Source organism: Engystomops pustulosus, chromosome 2 (assembly GCF_040894005.1).
Source record: "Engystomops pustulosus chromosome 2, aEngPut4.maternal, whole genome shotgun sequence".
In the NCBI taxonomy this organism is placed as follows: Eukaryota; Metazoa; Chordata; class Amphibia; order Anura; family Leptodactylidae; genus Engystomops; species Engystomops pustulosus.
The window spans coordinates 146,504,292-146,526,413 of record NC_092412.1 but is presented as its reverse complement, the minus strand read 5'-3'; the positions used below and the strand labels follow the sequence as shown (position 1 = coordinate 146,526,413).

The 22,122-nt window shown below is 37.8% G+C and overlaps 1 protein-coding gene across 1 annotated transcript in view; it reads right to left on the bottom strand.

The window, feature by feature from the left end:
• The window catches only part of GRIK3 (glutamate ionotropic receptor kainate type subunit 3), a 337,694-nt gene that overhangs the window by 12,058 nt on the left and 303,514 nt on the right, over positions 1-22,122 (bottom strand). Inside the window, exons 12-14 of the mRNA XM_072136786.1 lie at positions 17,217-17,335; positions 15,540-15,757; positions 30-252 (exon numbers count right to left, since the gene is read on the bottom strand). Of these exons, the coding sequence (XP_071992887.1) occupies positions 30-252; positions 15,540-15,757; positions 17,217-17,335 (560 nt within the window). The remainder of the gene's footprint in view (positions 1-29; positions 253-15,539; positions 15,758-17,216; positions 17,336-22,122) is intronic.

The window sequence follows — 22,122 nt, the reverse complement described above, 5'->3', positions numbered from 1 at the left end:
CATTTGTGAAATCATTGCGCTTTTCTTACCCATGGGTGTCCCAATCCCATAACCCTTTGAGTCTATGAGGCCTCCGATCTGTGTTAGATTGCAGTTCCTCTGTGTTATGTATTCAATAGCTGTTGATTCCATTAGCAGAGCGTAGTCGGAAGAGAGGACTCGCTGGATGCCTTCCTCATTACTCTTAACGAGCGACGATGGCTTGCTGCTCATGAACGCCCACATCTTCTCAAAGGTCGAAATGTGAGATTTCTGCAGAGTAAACAAACAAGAGAGGGGTGTTGAGATTCACGCTGTTTATCAGATAAGCACTTTTTGTTTCTCACTGTCAAATGGCAAAGAAGAGCAAATTAGCACTTGCTATTATAAAATTCTCTTTTTTCCTCAGCTGTGAATCCTCCAGGGCAAGGAAAATTGATGGCAAACAATGATAGCACAGCTAGCCCTGAGTGCCCATGTTAGCGCCTGTAAAACCTCAAATGCAGCTAGTTGTTAGCTGTTTCAATAGACAGATTCAGTATCATCCAAGAGGAATACATCTTAAGGGGGTCATCCAAGAAAAATAGGTCTTGGAAAATATTCTGGCAGCAGAAAATTTTATAAAATAAAGTACTTTGTTAAACCTGTCCACCACTCCACTGCCAGTGCTGCACCCATCAGTTTCCTTCAGAAATTATTTTGCATCACATTGATGTGAAGTTGCAGCAATCACTGACTAGATGTATGGCTTGTGACCATCCAAACCACTGCCTGGCTGCACTGGTCATGTGGATTAACACAGTGTTCTCAAGAACAAAAATGAAAAAAAAGATGGGAAGTGAAGGTCTTGGAGTAGCAGAGCATTCCCCAAGTCCGTTTTTATTTGTCATTGCAATTTCTGTTGCCAAACTGATGTATTTCTGTAGTATGATTATATAATTTTTATTGCAAAAAATAACTTTGCAATGTACTTCATTAAAGGGGTTCTTCACTTTCAGTATATAATTGATATTGTTTGTGCAATGAAAAGCTCTACAATTTTGTACTATACTTTCTATATCAAATGCTTACCGTTTTCTAGATCTCAGCTGGCTATCCTGCTTTAGAAAGGTTCTGTGTTTACTTCCACTGTATAGAAATCTGTCCATGATCGTGTAATATCCCACAGGTGCAAGGCTCATTATAACATACAACTCTGATTGCTCTCTGTGATAATAATGGCTTGTGCACCTGCGTGTCCATCACAAGATCATGGACAGATTTCTATCCAGTGAAAGTAAACATAGAAGTTTTCTATAGAAGCACAGCAAGCAGAGATCTAGAAAACCATGAGGAATTGATACAGAAAGTATTTAGGAAAATTATTGAACTTCTCCTTAAAGAAAGCATATCAAATATTTACTGAACGTGGGCAACCCCTTTAGCAGTCCCTCTGTGCCTTTGCCTGCTCCTTCCATCTTCTACAGCCCCAGACACAGCAGATATACAGTGGAGTTCAAAATTATAGAACAATGTATGATCACTTAATTTTTCAGAAATAATGTACATTAAATATGAACATTTGATAGATTTTTTTTGTAAGAGATAGAACTGTGTTTTACTAAAATTTAGAGAACAGTAATGACTTTAGCAAATAAAGATTATAATGACATTTTCTGAAGGTAACAACAGTCACTAATTCGTAGGAAGTGCACAGTCCTTTGCTTTGAATGACTTCAGTACATCAGTGGCCACAGGACATCAGAAAATCACACTGTCACAAGTCCACTGTCTCTTCCAAAGTTTCATGACTGTTGTGGGCTCCTTGGCTACAACTTTGTTATCAAGTAATTTCTGTTTCAAGGAACAGCTTTACTGGTTTTGCTGTGAGAAGGGGCATTGTCTTGCATGAAAATTGCTGGCTGCATGAAGAACTCAAGGAAGAAAACATAAGTTGATGAAGGTTTTTATTCAATCTGCCATGTAGATGTATGAGAGGTCCAACTCCTGCTGCAGGAAACATTCCCTAAACCATGACACTTCCTCCACTATTTTTCTTGACACACTTTTGGTTAAGTCTATCCCAGTTTGTTGACAAACATAATGTTTTCCATCAGATCCAAATAAATCAAACTTGCTTTCTTCACTAAAATGCACTGTGGACCAATTCTCCACTGTTCGTGCAACACACTCCTTAGCAAAGGTTAGTCTAGCCTTTAGATTCTTTGAGCTAATGAGAGATTTGGTCACTGCAGAAGGGGCTTAACTTTGTGACACTGTATGATGAGTCAGATCCTTACCCCTTTCAGTGGTGAACTGGCAAGCAATTCCATCTGCAGTGTTTAAACAATAACCAATGGAGATTCTCTGCATTAGGCTGTCCTCTCTTGCAGTTTTCTTTTCAAGAGTGACCAGCCTTCTTGGTGAATGAGTTTGTGATGTTGTAAAGATGCAATATTCTAGAAATCACAGATTGGAACAATCATTTTCTCTTGCTATGGCTGAAAGAGTCAACCCTTTGCCTTCATCTGGACAACCTGCTGCCAGAGAGTTTCATGCAATCCGTGTTAGCATATATTTACTTAGGACTACACAATGACCTTTACTTTAAATTGTGTGTTCATCTCCAGTGTATAAGGAAAACAGGCTCAAGATCAACTCTTTCCATACCTTGATTGTATTTCACTTGATGATTCAGCTCTCTCAAAATTACCTACATAGATTTAAGTCATTAGAAACAGTATCAAGGTTCCTTATCTATCAATTGTTGGTGTGCAGAAATTGTCCCTCAGATAAAAAGCCCTCATGTAGCTTTCTAACAAAAATTCAAAAAGATAGGGATTGCAGAAAGAGGGAAGCTACAAAATAAAAGTACAAAATCCTGCGAAAAACTTAGTCCTGAAAAGGTTAATGAATTAAGCTTTATCATTAAGGTGTATGCTATATTGCTGATTCATAATAAATATTGACATTTACAAATAAAATATTTAAATTACATTTTCTTATGTAGTACAACATACTGCTCTTGACAATCAAATGGTTGTATCCTCAATGAAAGCAGCAACACACTACCATCTGTCTGGTACAAGGGGTTAAAGCTTTTTCAGCAAGTTCTATTTAATTAAACCTAAAAGATATTTTAATGCAGGAGTAGCAATGCTTGTGCCAGCTCCTTCCCTTCCTGTGATGCATGGCTTTGCTGGATATTCATTGCTGTGCATTTTAATTTCCTTTTTCTGGAAAAAGTCTCTAAGGGCACTGGGTCAATAGGTTTATAGACTTCATTTGATCTCACACTACATTTCTCATAATAATAGTCTGATAGTCATCATCTGAGTATGTAAAAAGCATTACAATAAGTAACCAAAATGCTATTTAAAATCAAAACACAATATTTTACATTTTCTTAAGCTTTTTTTTTCTACTCCATGATGTTTGTCAGTTATAAACAATTTTAATGGTGCTGCATTACTATTGCTGCAATACTACTTGGAGAATGATGGTAGAGAGCTGATACTTTAACAATAGAGACTGTTTTATTATTATGTCAGTCAGCTATCTCAGGGTAAAGAAGTACTGAGCTTTAGGATTTACACTTTCTCAAAAATGTACAAAAAAGTAAGGCCAAAATCCTCTATGATCTGAACATTCCACTCCAATCTGGAGTATTTATGATATGTGCCAATCCTGTGGAATGCACTTCCATCAATAATAATAGTTAAAGATTAACCATCATTTGGAGCAAAAACAAAAATCCATAATTCTGCTCCATGTGTCCCTGGAATTAATTTTTGGTACCATAGCAACCATGAAAAGTACCTGAAAAGTCCTTCAATCAGCAAGAAGGAGGGGCCTCCTTTTACATCATCACAAGCATGTGCTGCTGACCAATGAGACCATAGCTTGTGCATCTTAGACACACACAGGCAACTGTAGAGCTTGTAGCTTAGAGGTTTAATAATGTACAAAAATAAGTGAAAAGGAGAAGCTTTATTTAATGACAAGGGGAGTTTCGGTATTATAACTTTTGCAACTAGAGAATAGTGTTATAATGAAATGTCACACCCCTCCCCTCCTTCAATCATTCAATCTATTTATCTAAAAACAGAAAGTCCAAAGCAGCTGAACCCCAAGGTGAATGCAGAGCCGTAGATCCCAAGGCAAGGGTCACATTAGTAAGTCCAATGAAGAGGCAGCATTCCCATATTTGAAAAATAAGGTGGAATCTTTATTTTATAGCAACTTTTCAGTGATACAATACACCTTGCTTCAGAAAGGTCTATTGTATCGCCAAAACGTCGCTATGTAATAAAGATTCACCCCTATTTTCAAATATTTGAATGCTGCCTCCTCATTGGACTTAATAATGTGACCCTTGCCTTGGGATCTAATCTAATTGAAATTCAGAATCTAACTATTTTCCTGTCTTCAGTATTTAGCTATCCTCTCCATCTGTTCTATCTATTTTAGCCATCTATTATATCCATCTATCTATCCTATCTATCTATTCTGTTCTATCTATCTATTCTAATGTATGTATTATATTCTATCTATTCTATTCCATATACACTATCTATTCTAAGATCCATAAATGTTTACATGCTCCTCCAATTGTCTTAGGTTCTGGTTCTTTATTTTCTAATACAGCTCAATTTTTTGATTGTTTTTGCGTGAATTTGCTGTTTCTGGTGCTTCATCAATACAAGACACATCCGATTTCATTATTAAGCTGTACACCTCTTTTTAGATCAACATGTAACACTTGTCTGTCAGCAGTACATTGAAAATTTTGCACAAAGGATTATGCTTCTTGTGTCATTACTTTTATTTTGACTCTTCTTGAATTTATATTTACCAACAATTATGTTCTTTTTTGTGATGATTTTTTTCTACAACTCATGGGAGGAGCCATGGATGCTAACATTTAAGGACACTTAAGCTGTCCTCCATTGTGGTGGAAGTATATTGATGATGTACTCCTCCTATAAACTGGGGATGACTCACCACTGGTCAATTTTTATAATTTTTTTGAATACCATCAAAATTCACAATGGTTAAGTCTTCCACCAGCTTGCAATTTCTTGATGTATTGGTTACTCTTCAAGCTTATGTTTTTTCTACTAACATATTTGTCAAAGAAACTGACCGCGATAACCTTGTTAGGTTTGAAAGTAGACATCCAAGAGCTATGCAGGCTTTTTACGGGTTTAACGGATTACAAGTAATCCACACATGGATTAAATTTCTAGACAGAGGTTACCCTAAAATAATTGCAGCTAGAAACAGAATGAAATCCTTGAGACTGTCACGGTTATACCTGCGATCCTTGGTACGGATTGCGGGTATACCCGTGTCTGCTGCTGCGGTCACCGCCCCCCTCTGCCACTAGGGGGGGTATGCGCGGAATTCTCCCAGCCTTAAAGGGCCAGCGTCCTCCTTATTGGCTCTGACATTCCCGGCTCGGCTATATAGCCTGGCGACTCCCAGCATCCCCTGCCGGATCTTCAGGTCATTCTTCTTGTGTGAAAGCCTTCCTCAGCGTTTCCAGACGCCTCCGTGATTCCTGAGCGTTTCCAGATGCCTCTGTGTTCCTCTGGTATTCCCGTGTTCCTCTGGTGCTCCCATGTTTCTCTGGTGTTCCCGTGTTCCTATGGTGTTCCCGTGTTCCTGTGGCGGTCCTGTATCCTAGTGGTCTTCTAGCCCATGAGCCCTCTTCATACTCCCCCATGCACAATAAAATGTACAGGTATGTCTTGTTGCGCTATGGGTTTAAACTCAATGTTTGTTAATTTAGTGTGATGTGATTCTCCTCCTTTGTTATGTTGTCTTTGTGACAGATCACATTTTTACTATGACATGTGAGCTGTCAATTGAGGAACATCGGAGGCAACTGCGTATGCACAAAATGAACTTCCCGTCTACCACGTTCCACCTTGCATTCCACACTGATCTGGTTTGTTTGTTATTTTGAAAGGCTATATTTCAGAGTGGTGAGATGATGGGGAGAGCATCTATTACCCCTTGTGGGTCAGGTTTTAATGTATATTGCTCTGTATATAACAATTTTATCCATCTATCCAGACAACAGCCTCCTTGGTTGAGTCAATGAGAGACATTTGTAGTTCACTGGCATATGATAAAGACCTTGGCCCTCCGGTACCAGCCTCCAAGATGTATACGGCAAGGCGTCTGAGCCTGTGTACTGCAAACCTTTACTGCTTAAAGTTTGCAGGCTCTGTAAGTGAGCAGGTGTGGGTGATACCTGACATGGGTCCTAGTAGTAACCTACTGTTTATAACAGTAGTGCTGCCCTGATGATAACAGATGGCTGGACTTTATACAAGAACTATTGTGTCACCTTTTCATCCTGTAAGTCAATGCAGAGACAGTCCTCACTCCTATTGTGAGATTGTTTATTAAAGCAATCATGTAAATGCATCTCAGAAGCAGTGAGAAAGGAAACTGCCCCCCAACCTCCCTGGCTTTTTCTGATGCAGAGAGCAGTGGCAGTATAAGTTCGTCATATGCTCTCATAAGCTTCCGTAAAGATTGTATAAGAATACAGATGAATACGAGAGTCTATATCGGTTGTGGCCTAATGCAAACTCTCCATTGTATTCAATATATAAATTATGATGATACATTAAATAGTAATAGGCCAAAATTAACAATTACCAACTTACATTCAGTTAATTAAATATCCCTACACTTTTCACCTGTAAACAGCATCACTATCCTACTGTAGGGAAGAAGTAGCTGCTACTTGGCTCAGCTTTGGTCTTGAGTATTAAAGGGAACCTGTCACCAGGAGACCCATTTTTAGCTCTCCCCCAGTCCCCACAGAGAATAGAACATACACTGCCAAAGTGTTTTTGTATTAAAAATTGGTTTTACAGAAAAAAATATATGTTATATTGTACCTTTCATTATCATGTGCTGTGTGACGAGGCAGTTGCCTTTTGGGAGGAGCTGGAAAGGAGCAGTTTCCCCCCACCCTTGGGGAACAGCTTCTCCATGTGACCTTTTCAAATATATGAAAACACCCATCACTGGGCTTAGCGACGCCCCCTGCTCCTCTACAGCCAATCCTGAGTGTGGGGAGTTATTCATATATTTGAAAAGGTCACATGTTTCCCAATTGTTTTGGGGAACTGCTCCTTTCCAGCTCCTCCCAAAAGGCAACTGCCTAGTCACACGGCAGATGCTAATGAAAGGTACAATATAACATATATTTTTTTACAAAAAAATATAATTTTTTTCTGTAAAACCAATTTTTTATACAAAAACACTTTGGCAGTGTATGTACTATGCTCTGTGGGGACTGGGGGAGTGATAAAAATGGGTCTCTAGAGGAGAATCTAGAATCTAAAATCTAGAGGAGGAAGGGTACTTTTTGTATGGGCCCTGTACTGTTAAGCAATGCATCTGGATATGTGGCTATGCTCTAAATTAAAGAATAAACTGCCAAGTTATTCCATCCTATTAAGCAAAACAGAGACATAACAATATCACAGTGTGTCATTGCTAGGTCTGGCAACCAAATCCCTTAATACTTTTTTTAAAGCAATTTGTCTTAATAAATGCACTTGTGTTATCGAATGTTGCCACATATGGAGGGCGTTGTGTCCTTGAGGAGGATTTGTGGTAATTAAGAAAAGACAAGGGTATTCTATACCACCTTGATGAATATCAGCATATTATTTCCCATATCTTTCCTGGATTTGACAGTACATTAGCGACTGACTTGTGGTACAAAGCCATAAAACCAGTTGTTCACCAGGATCTCTGAACTTCAATATCTTTATCTTTAGTCTTCTAAAACTAATAAGACAAGTGGACATACTTTGATGATAGGCTTTCTTGACATTGAATATCCACTATGTTCCATTGCCACAGATGTGTATTGTAGACATTATCTGTGAAGAAACCCCTAGAGAATAAAAATAAGTCAACAGAATGCAGAGTTCTTAGGCCTATGCTAAGCAAATTGCTAGAAGTAATTTAATCTTCCCTAAATTGTATTTATTTGAAATGTAAACTGTACATCAAAATAAATTAAAAAATGTAATACAAGGTGATTCAAAAAGATGTATCTTATTAAAATGTGGTGTATTTCACTATAGCAACATGTTACAGTTAGACAAAAAAAATTATAGTTTAATGAGTTATCAAATTTGAGTAACCATATTCCAAAATTTCTTTTCTTACTTTTTTCTGAATAAATCCTATTTTTCTGTTTTTGTCAATTGCTTTTTTTTCCAACATTCAATGTGCAGGTTAAGTAATGATTTAATTTTATAGTACGTGTCATTACAGACATTACCATGAAAGTGATCAGTCATACAGTTCTCAAAATTGAATCAATGAAATTGTACGCTGCTCACAAAAGAATTACAGTACACAGCTCATACACCAAATTGTAAAATTTGTTTTAAATATTTTAAGTTACTAAAGAGTAACACAGCGATAAAGTATTTTTATAATTGTAGAGCCCCCAAAAGTTAAAAAGATGTGTCCTTAATTCTGAAGATAACAAGTCCACATTCAACCACGTAAACCTAAAAAATCTAATATTTAGATTTTTGAAGGGTGGAAAAAAATCAGAAACACAAAATGGTAAAAGGTCTGCATCCTTAAAATGTTTATTGTCATCTTTTAATGAAGTCAACACTGCTGTGATTCGGCTTTTTAGGATATTTAAGTCTTATATATCTTTTTATAAATGCAGCACAAGTGTTTCAGCACAGACCTGATAAGGCTGCCACAGGATTTCAGCAGGCAGGGGGGGAGCACCAATGGAACAGGGAGTTGGGTTAGAATTGGTTTGATGGGCGTTTAACTACCAGGGCCACTGGAGCCCAAAAGGGCTCTCATAACACCAGCAGAAGCATTTGTACTTTATTTAAATAAAGGTAAAATTTTTATGACTAAAGTAGCACAGAGATGTGACTAATACACTGTATTCAATATGTTAGGAGCTACCAGTTTGGGTCCTCTGGACCTGGCCCCAGAATTCATTAGAAGTTCGGGTTTGAGTTCAGCTCAACTTCCCCTCTATAAATGCCTGGTGTTGGTGCTGGCACCGATCACAGGTGTTAACTCTTTAAATTCCACTGACAAAGTCCTCAGTGGCATTTAAATTGATGCACCCATGCACTGGCGCAGTGTGACGCAATTTTGGAAGTCTTCTAGCCCTTAAAATATCGTATATACTCGAGTATAAGCCGACCCGAGTATAAGCCGAGACCCATAATTTTACAACCAAAAACTGGGAAAACATATTGACTCGAGTATAAGCCGAGGGTGGGAAATGCATTGGTCACAGACCCCCCCCAGTATATAGCCAGCCCGCCCCCTATAGTATACAGCCTGCCCCCAGTAGTATACAGCCAACCCAGCCTTCCCCCAGTAGTATACAGCCTGCCCCCAGTAGTATACAGCACTGCCCAGCCTGCCCCCAGTAGTATACAGCATAGCCCAGTCTGCCCCCAGTAGTATACAGCACAGCCCAGCCTGCTCCCAGTAGTATACAGCACTGCCCAGCCTGCCCCCAGTAGTATACAGCACTGCCCAGCCTGCCCCCAGTAATATACAGCACTGCCCAGCCTGCCCCCAGTAGTATACAGCAAAGCCCAGCAATAAAAAAAAAATAATAAACTTATATACTCACCCTCCGGTGGCCCCGATGTGCAGCGCTGCTCCCCTGATGTCCGCGCGGCTCGTCTTCTGGCTTCCGCGCCCATCTTCTGTCTTTTGTAACATCATGCTGGGTGCCGCCATTGCTCTCGCCCAGCACGATGTTGCAGAAGACAGAAGACGGGCACGGAAGCCAGAAGAGGACCCGTGCGGACATCGGGGGAGTAGCGCTGCACATCGGGGCCACTGGAAGGTGAGTATATAAGTTTATTATTTTTTAAGTATTTTTTAATAACTCGCGACTCGTGTATAAGCCGAGGGGACGTTTTATGCAAAAAAAAATTATTGTACAATTCTCAGAATAAGATCAGTTGTGTAATATGAAATGTGTTTTCATGTCTAATTTTTATTTTTAAATTCTGCACTTTGACTAAATTTTATAAAATTAAAGATCCTAAAAAAGTAAATATCCCTTCACCTTTATAATAAGTTGTATGCTTTGATCATACTTAATCATTCTTTGAAAGATCTATATTTCCCACATGAGAAGACTGTTTTGTCTATATTTACTTAGTTCAGAAATCCTATTACAGAATGAGAAAGCCACAGAGTCCTATTTTTCTCCGTGGATGAAAAAGGTGACCTTCACAGGATCACTTTCAATATTTGATTATGTCATATCTAGTCATGGGCATCTAAAACACATGAACATTAGGTACTATAGCTGCTTGCTAGATATCTATGTGATTTAAGACACCTCCTGGTTTAGTGTTGATTAAGATTCCTACTCCCTCCCCCCTTCCAGCAAGGCTGTAGTCATTGACACCCACACAGCCCACTATCTTAATAGTGCCTGAATAGATGAACGAGCCTTTGACCATACTGTGTCCAGTGCAATGGGCTCCTACAGTAAGGAGGGACAAGGTTGCTTGGGAGTATCACAAGCAAATGCTGGATGTAATCCTGCCTAGACCCAAGAGCAGAGGACCCTTACTGCTGCTGTGTACTTGTATTGTGTACAGCTGTCAGTCACTGCAGCTGTACAGAGCCTTTACCATCCTCCCTGATCCTGCTCCTGCTGCCAAAGTGCCCCAGAGCCTGAGTGACACAGAAGAGAAGTTTGGAATCAGCTATGGGCTTTAATAACCCCCCACCAATCCTCTGCCTTAGCTTATCTTCCTGTGGCCCTCACTGCTGACCGGCAGGTGGTGGAGAGTAAATAGTGTGTTTTTATTTTTAAGAGGGCTCTGCTGTGTACATTTCATTAATGGTGGAGGGGAAAAGGGTAAGCTCTGCAGTGTTCATTTCTGTAAAGGGGGGGCTAGGGTTTGGTTTTGGTCTTATCTATTAAGTAAGCTTGGTTCTGGTACGTATTTAAGTAGTAAATATGGTTTGGTACATATATCTATGTGGTAAGCTTGTTTCTAGATTTATTTAGAAAGCAAACTTGGTTTGGTCAAGCTTGTTTCTGCCTCTACATATATGTAATGAATATGGCACTGTATCTTTGTAGTAAGCTTGGTTCTTCAACTGTAACTGGTAATAAATATTTTGAAAATTTATACTGTTGAATGGGGCACAATCTTCATACGGCCCAGGGCCCATAGTAGCATTAATTTGCCCCTGGCTGCAGGGGAAAGCGCAAGTTTATTTCAAGCTCATCAGTAATTCATGTGCACTTGCTTTTTATAAATAATAGCAAGGGCAGAATGATTATTTGTAGAGATGAGTAAGTGTACCGTATTTTTCGGACTATAAGGGCGCACAAAAAATCCTTTGATTTCTTAGAAATCAAAGGTGCGCCTTATAGTCCCATGCGCCTTATATATGAACCATACTTACAGACAACAGCTGCCTTGAACTGTGCACAGGTCATCCACCTGCTGGTCATTTATCCTTATAATCAGGTGCGCCTTATAATCCGGTGCACCTTATATATGAACCTAGACGTTTAAGCAAGCATTTAATGATGGTGCACCTTATACTCCGGTGCGCCTTATAGTCTGAAAAACACTGTATTAGTTGGTTCATATATTCGATATGAACCCTCATTTTCAGGCGTTAAATGGAAACTAAATGTTTTCTGTTTCACAAGACAAATCTTAAAAAATTGTGGCTAGCTCCTTCTGTCATTCACCTCAGAGATTAAGGAGGTGGATAAAATGAGGGGATTATATATACCAATTATATTTACCAATTTCCAGGACAAATGATGCAATATCAGCTCGAACTGAAGAAGCTTCTACTGATTGAATGTTGGGTGGTTTTCTCATCTGTAACTATTATGTATGTGCTGTATTGCTTAACCATCTGTGAGTAAATTATTATCTGGTTACTGTAACAAAAATACACAACTGCAGTTTGGAGAAACATGAAGAGTTGCTTTAATGCTTCACTGTAAAATGCCATTGTAAAAGTTTAGCCCTGGTTCTTTCTGCAGGAGATACTTCTGATTTGATTAATGTGTTTACAGACTGTAAATACTATGATGTTGTATTAACTGTCACCAATTAATGATGGGAAATATGTGAGAATACATTGGAAAAATTAATGTTTACCATAGTTTATGTTTTTTTATGGGACATGGTTATGCCATTTGGGGTGGATGTGGATACAATACTGACTGCTCATGAATATCAGACACATTGTGCATGTAAAACTGAGATTGGTGCACTGAGGGAATGTCTTCATATTGCTGTGATAAGTGTTATCTGCATTGCTCTTCTCGCGGGACTAATGTGACATTCAAGTGGAAGTCTGCTACAGCTTTTACTCAGAGCAGAGGGAATAGATTGTTGGGCAGCTGAGTGTGAGGACACCCACCAGTGCTCTAGGTAAATCTTGAAATATAATCCACTATCACAGTCCTGCTGTGCCTAACAATAAACAATATTTATAGCTCTCCGCCGTCTGCAATGTTTTTGTATTTTTGTTTTGAGGGCAGATAAAATGTAGGAGTTAGCATGTTTTATGTGAAGTAGTTGGAAGAGATGTGAACCCTTTAATCCAGACCCTTTTCTGTTTTTCACTTCCCACATTCTTTTCTATTTTTGCATTTACTCTGCCAGACCAGGGTTTGTTATCTGCAAGACAAATAGTGCTTCCTTGTGGCACCATTTAGCCTATTGTCAAATGTACTGCTGAAAAGGTGGGAAAAATAATCCATATGCAGTTTTAAAAAAAAGATGTGCCAAAGTTATGATTTATTTTTACAGCTTTCACTGTGCAATCTAAATGACACATCACCCACAAGATAGAAGAATGATCTTCTAGCTCTTCTAGATGGATTTGGTATCTGGGGTGTGATTTCCTACAGCATTCTTCTAAAAGGTCCGACATAGATGGTAGGAGATCTAAAATCCAATGTACATTTTTTTTCAACCTTACACTGCTTATGACCATTACACTTTCTGCCATACCAAATCTCTCATAATAGGTCACTTCTCCCCTCCTTTTGAAAACACCTTTCCAAGGATACTCTCCAATCTTTTTTCCAAAATTAGAGTAACGTGTCAACCTACTATCTCATAACTCATTTCTATACACCCAAACCCTACAAACCACTTGTAATGCATATTCAGGTGACTTTTAAGTCCCTTCTATCCCACCACTTTTGTATCCTTTTGTTAAAACCCCCACTCTTAAAAAGCATATTGGCCCCATTTACAGCCTTCTCCTCTCTCACCATGCAACCCCCCAAACCCCACTACTTACAAATATGTCAGTGAGACTTCAAACATATCTGACATGCCTCTCAGGGATTCTCAAGATGTGTATGACTTACAACCAGATAGTATAAGAAACCTTCATGGCTACACTCTATAATTAACAAAATTCCAAACAGTTGCTGGAGATGTGGATACCCAGATGTAAATATGCAACACATCTCGTGGACTTGTCCACAAACAGTCAAATTTTAGAGAGACGTAATCTGAGAAACTGTATATATTTGTTATATGACAGTTTTTGATTGTTCTCCCAAAGCTGATGCAACTTAGCTACCCACCTCAAAAAACCAAGAAAGTTCTCTCCAGGTGTCTTTTTCGACATCCCTTTTAAAATCATATAAACCCTATATATACAGGGGACATACCCCCAGATATAGTAAAAAATCTGATTTAGCTACACACCTGACTAAATTACTACCAGTAGCACTCCTGATGTGCAGAAGGCCAGATCCTTCAATTCTTTAACTATGGTCAGACAAAGTCACAGAGATACACAGTCCACCCTCCTTCCTTCGATATTTTGATTTATGGTCATTGCTTTTGCTTTTTTTTATAAAGCATACAATTTATATGTCGAAAATTGGTACAACATTAGTTAACTTCTGAAATGTTTATTTGCTCCAACTGTACTCAATAAAACCAGTTTACATGCAAATGAGAAATCCCCTTTATTCTTTGGATCAGTAAGATCATAGGGATGTCAAATGCACATCATTTTTTTTGTTTTAAAACGTTTAAAAAATGTAAAGCCTCTGCCTTTTCATGCAGTAGAAGCTGGTGTACCATGTGTTTACTTCACATTTTAATGGGTGGCAATTTCAATGTTTTTTTTCTTAAGTGCTCACTGTATTTAAGAAATATTTTTATACTTTGATAAATCAGACATTTTGGGAAGCCAGCATACCTAACATGTTAGTGATTATACTTTATTTATATGTGTTCTGGAGGCGGTTTGAATGTTGACTTAAGAAAAAGCATTCTTCTACCTTTTTGGTCAGCTGCTTTTTAAGGTTTATTCTGCGCTTTGCCATTGTTATATATTTTGTGTTTCTAAAGCAAAAAGAATATATCTATTTATCTATCTATATCCAGTAAAGAGGCAGCACTCCAAGGTAAGTGAAAGAGGGTGTGTAGTGGACTCACCCTCTTTCATGTACCTTGGAGTACTGCCTCTTTACTGGATATATATTTGGGACCCTTGCCAAGGGATCAACGGCTTTTGCACTCACTGAGAGTTGTGCTGCTCTGGACTTTCTTCTTTATTTATCTATCTATCTAGACTGAACAAAGGTGGTCACACACCAAAACGTTGCCACATCCACAATAAACTTTGCATTAAATTTAATTTTGGACTCTGGGCTGCTGCCTGCAATCTACATTCTATTGCTTGGGGTGTTTTGCTGGACTCATGGCGGCGGTGCACCCCTCCTTCCGAGGGTGCTGATCTGGACTTTCATCTATCTGTCTATCTATCTAGATGAAGTAAAGTCCAAGTCAGCACAATCTTATAGACCCGCTTTCTACTTTATCTATCTATCTATCTATCTATCTATCTATCTATCTAAGATGTTTGAATCCTAAGAGGTCTGGTATATCATACAGTGTAATGGCATGCAGCAGGTGACAGGCTGTTATTGAAAATACCCAATGAAAGGTTCCCAATTCACAATTGATCAACACCCCTCGATGATGTCATATTTGCTAGCACAGATTCTAATTTTGATAAAGAATATCCAATTGTCAATAGAGAAGATCATTTTTTTGTGAAAATCACATTATATCAGGTATGACTTGGATGGAATTATCCTTTAAATGTGAATTAGTCAGAATAAATTGCTCCCCTTTCCCATACGTGTTGTGTATTACATTCTAAGGTTTCAATCTTTTTAATATCATGATATAGCAGGGAAAACCCAGAGCCCCCAATTATTTGACCTTCAGGCCAGTAATGTGTTCCAGGACCTGGTACCAGGACCACATAACACTGCCTATTGCCATGATAGTTTCATAAAGTCATACCACTCATGTTATGGCTTGTGTATGTACCACCCCATTTAGTTAATCTGCTGCTGTACCCTTGCTGTTGGTTACCTTTTCAATTTTTTTGTACATTATTGCTCCTGCTAATCCTTGGCCACATAGGTCATATAAATATGTATATGATGATGTTCTTACATGTGGACATAGCACTCTATAGCAAAATAAATATTTTCTTACCTTGAAAAAATTCATTGTTGCTCCATCAAGGACAGCTCCATATTCTATCTTTGTCTGTCGGGCCAGGTCATCTGCTGAGTCAATTGCAGATTCCATCCTTTCAACTGTTAGAAAAGCAGCAAGATTTGCAGTATACGAAGATATAATTATAAGAGTAAAAAACCACCATATGCCACCGATAATCCGTGTCGATAAAGCTTTTGGCATTAGTTCAGATCCTATAACACAAGAAAAAAAATATATTTTACTATTATCTTACAAACTATTTATTACTTTGGGTTGGATTTCAGGCATTTGAGACCTCTGATGGTAAACAGAATAAATATTGCCTCCTAAATTATGTATTCATATAAAATGGGATTTGTTGATGATGATGAGATCTTGAATTGCTATCATCTTTATCCTTTTTCTAAAGGATATGCTGTCTATATTCACATTATTCCTTCTCATTTAAATCCTGTGAATGTTCAGTGCAACATGTACAAGGATAGCACTTAGATCACAGCATTCAAACAAGTTATCAATATAAGGTGAGGACAGAAATGTTGTGCAACCACTGACCACTAGATGCATGTGGAGATCAGAATGCTGATTACACAATACAAGGATAAAGCTTTAGGGTACAGCCCGGTGACCCCTCCTCCTCCATCGAGAAAAAAACAGCACGTCCGCACTCATTGGGAAAGATAGAGCATGCTCTATCATTTCCCCATGTGTGGCACAACACACATGTGTGACACCGTACTGCTGCCAGGCCACCATTGCTGTCTATGGGGGCATAAATTCCCCAGGTTCTGAATGTACCCCTACACGGGGTGGCTGTGGCACACATTTCAGATTGCTGCAGTTGATGCACAGGTATGTCACCAAATTGTGAAAGTGATGCTGTATTTAAAAAAAATGGATCTTATGGAAAACTATGTAATCTCTTCTGGCAGCAATTTCTTTCTGACATATGTGCCTTCTCATTGATTACTTCAATAGTCACTAAGAGCAGACTGTATGCCAGCACAATATAGAAATCTCACAGCAATTTGAGTACTCTTCCCCCAAAGGTTCAGGTCTTGGAGTTACAGTCTTGTTACTACGTACACAAAGTTATGGTTACATGACTTTCCAGAGCTGCTGTCCAACAATATCTACAGCATAAACTGCTGGTTCAAAACTGCTGGTAGATTCCCTTTATTGTGGATTGCTCCTTGTGATAGTCTACAAGACATATTTCAGTATCATACTCATCATAGCTGGTCTTAAAATCACATAATGCACAGAACCTATCTCCACTAAACAGGCATCACAAATGGTTGTTTATTAAAGACATCAACCCAGTACATTAAAAGGGATATGGGATAACTTTCTGATTATGAATGTCTGACTGCTGGCTCCCCACTGATCAGTAAAAGAAAGGACCAAAATCCACCTGACCCACTCAATAAGACTTCTGTGATAACCTATACATATGTATTTGTATTGTTTTCAGCGATGGCAAAATGAAAAAAAAAAGTTTCTCTGTATTTTTGACAAGAAAGTGACAACATGATTTCTTACATATAGTTAAGAAAGAGCTGCTGTCAAGAGCTACTATCTTTTTTATCACACTGCTGTCAAAATGTGTCAAATCTCTTGTTTTGGAGAATAGAAAAAACATGAATATTAGATAGTCACAGAATGCCTTACCTTGTTGCATTAATGCACCAACAGCAAACCAAAAACTGTTCAACAGAGTAAAGTTGTTTTCTACAACATCAGTTCCTGGGTTACATGGATGGGCATCGTACCATTCGTAAGGACTGAATCTGAAGCAAAGAAAAGACACAGAATAGTTGCTTATTTATTTACTTATTTAACCATTTACTTGTTTGTGTCTTCAAATTTGATGTAAAACTTTTTTTGAAGTCATTTTTAAGATGAATTTATGATTTCACCAAAAGAATAAGCTACAGAATGCAGTTTATTATACAATACATTTGTATATAGATCACATTGCTTCTGTATAACAACCATATATTTTGTAGATTTCCAATGTTGAAATTGGATACATTTTATGTTATTAGTGTTAGGTTGATTTTAATGATGTTTTCCCTCTTCCTCCAGATCATGGATTTTCCAAACGACTTGGGGATGTTGACTTCATGGGTAATTTGTGAAAAAAACAGCTTCACTTTGCATTTTTAACATAAATATATAATATTATACATCACCCAGGAAAAGGAACCAAAAATATGTATATTATGCAAGCACATACCAGTCTTTTATGAATTGATCTTATGTTTTTTTTAATTTAACACAGTAAACAAACAAATAAATATAAGCCTATAAATTAAACAAATTAAAATATCACTAAAAACCTTCAGACAAAAGAAGCAAACTGCCATTTAAAGTCAAGTAATGCTTGTATTTATTTATCCTCCACAATCCTACAGGGCAGGATCTATTTAATATGGCATTGAAAACATCCCCCGTGCCGTAGCACAGCACCTGACTTTTTAGTACATCCGGATGGATGCTACTCCAGGTCAGGCTTGTTTAGACCAGGTCAGGCCTGGCGGAGATTTCAGCTATAGTCTTTCCAGAAAGTTTTCCAGCTGAGACTATAGTAAATATGGGGCCAATGCATTTACATAAAAAAACAGGACCTACTTTATGCTTGCTCTACTAGAAAACTGGTGGCGAAGGCATCGTTAAATATCCTGATTCTCTTCTTTTGGTTAAAAATACTGCCACAGATTAGCTATTCTCAGAGAATGTAACAATAAGGAGACAGCTTTATCTCAGTATAGTGGCCAAACCAGGTTACTGTAGATCAGCTCTTCATTTAAATGGGACCTATGCAGCAGTGTAATGGTTCAGCCACTGCAGTGTATTAGTTCAGCTGCTATGCAGAGAATGGAGCTGTCTGGATATCTCATTTGATCTCTTTTTGAAGTCATGGCCTGTGGACATGGTAAGTTTTCGACCTTTACTAGTATGATATTGAGGACTTATACTTAAGATAAATAATCAATATTGCTAGCGAGAATTTTACTGCCATACTCACAGTATAGGAAATTGGGGAGACACCTAATCTACAGGTCTCTGACCACTGAAATACCCCTCAATCCGTTAATGAAAGTATAACATATGAATAGACAATTGATTTCCATGCTTGACCAGTGCTTTGTTGACTATTGTGGGACTGGGACAAAATCATGAATATATGTCATCCATGTCCAACTGCTGAGAATCTGAAGTATGGAATGGGGCTAGCAAAGTGTTATATCCTTTAATTTCCCATTAACTTTATTAGAGGACACTGAGTCATTGACCTTGTGGCAAACCAAAGAAGGTCAAATTCATCAATATTTTAAGGGTCAGCTTATGTTCTTGAGGCTGTATTTATGGAAGGGGCACCACAATAAGTATGTAACAAAAGATTAAGGAAGGAGAAACTCTTTAAAGGCAATGCTGATCAGATGAAGATTCTCAATAGTCCCATGGGTTTGCTTGTAGTAACAGCAGACATGCTTAAACTGAAGTAAGATCCATGTGGGGACACAAACCCTTATTCTCTTGATCAGTATGACTTCCAGCTGTATATCTCCTACAGTTCATATACAGTATTCATCATTTGTCCTGGTATACTCCCCTTAGATACACTAGATGCATGTGAGGACATGCACAACCAGGCAGACCAATGACATATAAATACATTTTCGCTTAAGGACAATCTTTGGCAAACAACATCTTTCTTTCATGGACATATATTTTAATGCGTTTTTCTCATGCCACTTAAAGATGTTAACCGGAAAAGAAATATAATGCAAGTGGATGTCTATACAGATATCCTGTTAGAAATCTTTTTTGCTATAATCTCAAGAGGTGACCTTATGTTGATTGCACTGATGAAGTGACCTCTGCCAGTCACAAGCACTAAGCTCTTGTGGATCAAAGAAAGTGTCATTAATACAATGTCACCCCTTCCAGTATAGATAGAATAAGTCACTCAGCAAACAGAACTGCAGGCTAACTCTCTCACTGCATCAAAGATAAAAGGTATAAAACTTTTATGCTGTGAAGAGCACTCTGAAGAAAGACTTCTGAGGCCTTGAGAAGCAAGTATAAAGTATTGATAAACTGCTACGTGAAAGGCATCCAATTCCACTAATCAGAATTCAGCTTCACAGCTCATAATTAGGGGTAGGAATGTAGATGCTCAGAAATGGTTTTACCAAGTGGGAATTGCTTTTATATTGCTTTAAAGAAGATGCGCCTGAGTTGAGTTACGGAGGTCACATAATGTGAAAGTGCCCTTAAAGACACAACAAATGAAGCTAATATTCATTTAATCTGTATGCCATAGACATTTAGATGCACAACTCAACCAAAATGGTGCAACCTAATTTATGATACTGTACATTATGCATTGTTTGTAGCATCGCTTTAAAGCTACCACTACTATGGTAGTAAAAAACATAACATGGTTTTTGCATAATGTATTCTTAATATTTTATGTTTAAAAAAGATACAATTAGGGTACCATGCATTTTTCATGTTCTGAAATATATAAGTATGTCCCTAAACAGTCTTCTCGAAAACATAGTAACTAAATAGAGGTCATTACATCCTACTATGGAGACACGCAGGCAAAAAAACAAAGAGTATGGCACTGTAACTAGAAGAAAATTTCATATAACTACTGTAATATACAGACATGAGGATAACAAACTGTAAAACTCCAAAATTTCTAAAGAAATCATTGACCACTGGACTTCAACCTGTGGATAATCACTATCATTATGCCATGTTATGGGTGCTATAGTTTTAATAATAATAACAACAATAATAATAATTCCTTTATTTATATAGTGCACATAGATAATGTAATGCTACACAAAGCTTGCCAATTCAGTCCCTGTGCCCAATGGGCTCAAAATCTAATCAACCTACCAGTATGTTTTCGAGTGTGGGAGGAGACCCAAAGGCAATAAGTTTGAGACACATTATTGTTCTGATACAAATAATAATGGGAATGTAATAGCAGTAAAAATAATGCCCATAAAATATTGGTGTGAGTGTATTTTTTGTCATTTGTACTGCATTTGTAATTCTTTTTTAGCTTGACAGCAATTTGGTTTGAATATTCAATGGTACTAATAGAAAATAGAATATGTCCCACAAATAAAAATAGCTTTTTGGATAATTAAAAGACTAAATAGATAAATTATTACATGTAGCTATGGAAACATACATAGCATTAAAACATTAACATTTTTATATCACATATTATGATAAAAGATCATAATAAAAATATAGAGACCTCCATGTTATTCATAAAACATATTCAGATTTACTCTTTAAGGGTAAGGGGTCTCACAAATATACTATACAGTATATACTCAGCTCCATGGCCACTGAATATATGGAGTACATGCATGACCAGTGGTTCATTTACTCGTTCCCTCATTCTGAGATGAAACATGGAGTTTAAGATGCCTTTCATGTAAGGCCCCATGCACACGACAATCGGGGACACGTGTATATATGGCTGAAATATGTCTATGGCCCTGAGACATGGTGCTCACCATTCTGTGCCTGCACAAAAGATATAGCTTGCTCCGTCTTTGACCAGAAGAATGGCCATGTAAGTTGATTTTCTAAGCAGAGGACAGGGATTAACAGCACTTATTTCTCTACATGTGCAGTGCACCAACATGTGCTAATCCGGGCACGTACACGTTCATGTGAATGCACCCTAAATTTCAGTGTTCCAACAATGGGGCCTGCTAGTGAAAACATATTTATTCTATGACTAGGTGTTAAAAATCCTTCACTGGATACTGTATCCATTTAACCCTTACAGGAACCTTTTTGTTTTCCTGTGTTTTAATCCCCTCATTCAAAAAGCAATAACTTTTTTTATTTTTATGTTTACAGAGATGTGTGAGGGCTTGCTATCTGGGGGACAAATTGTACTTTTGTGGCACCATTTAATATTCCATGCAATGCACTGCAAAGCTGGAAAAATTCCAAGTGCAGTGAAATTAGTTGCGTTTTCTTGTAGGCCCTGTTTTTATAGGTTTTATTCTGCACAAGCTTATTATTCTGAATATATTCTGAACTCATTTTGTTTCATAGAGTAGTGCCATTTATTTGAACTGTTACTTAAAAAATTTGCTTTATGCAGATTTCTTGTTAAAACAGCTAAAATAAATTTACACAGCCCATCGATGTATTTTAGCTTCACGTTGATTCTTGACATAAGACATGCTGTTTTGTACAAATTAAGGGCTTATTAGACATTACATGTGGGCAAAAATTGCATATTTTTTTTACTCCATAATAAAATTCATATTGCAAGTTCATATAGCATGCTGCAATTTTTTTCCAGTGGCCCACGTGTCCGAAAAAATAAACAGACATGTCAAAAGGGACATTGAAGATTGAAAAAGGGATATTGAAAATAAATCATTAGAATTCTACTCTTGGAAATCATGGATAGCATAAGGATAAGATAAAAGGCCATCTGAAGCTAACTCTGCAGCTAATCACAAAGCTCAGTGGTGACCTCTGCAACTGTGGCATGCCACATCTTACTCAGCAGTGA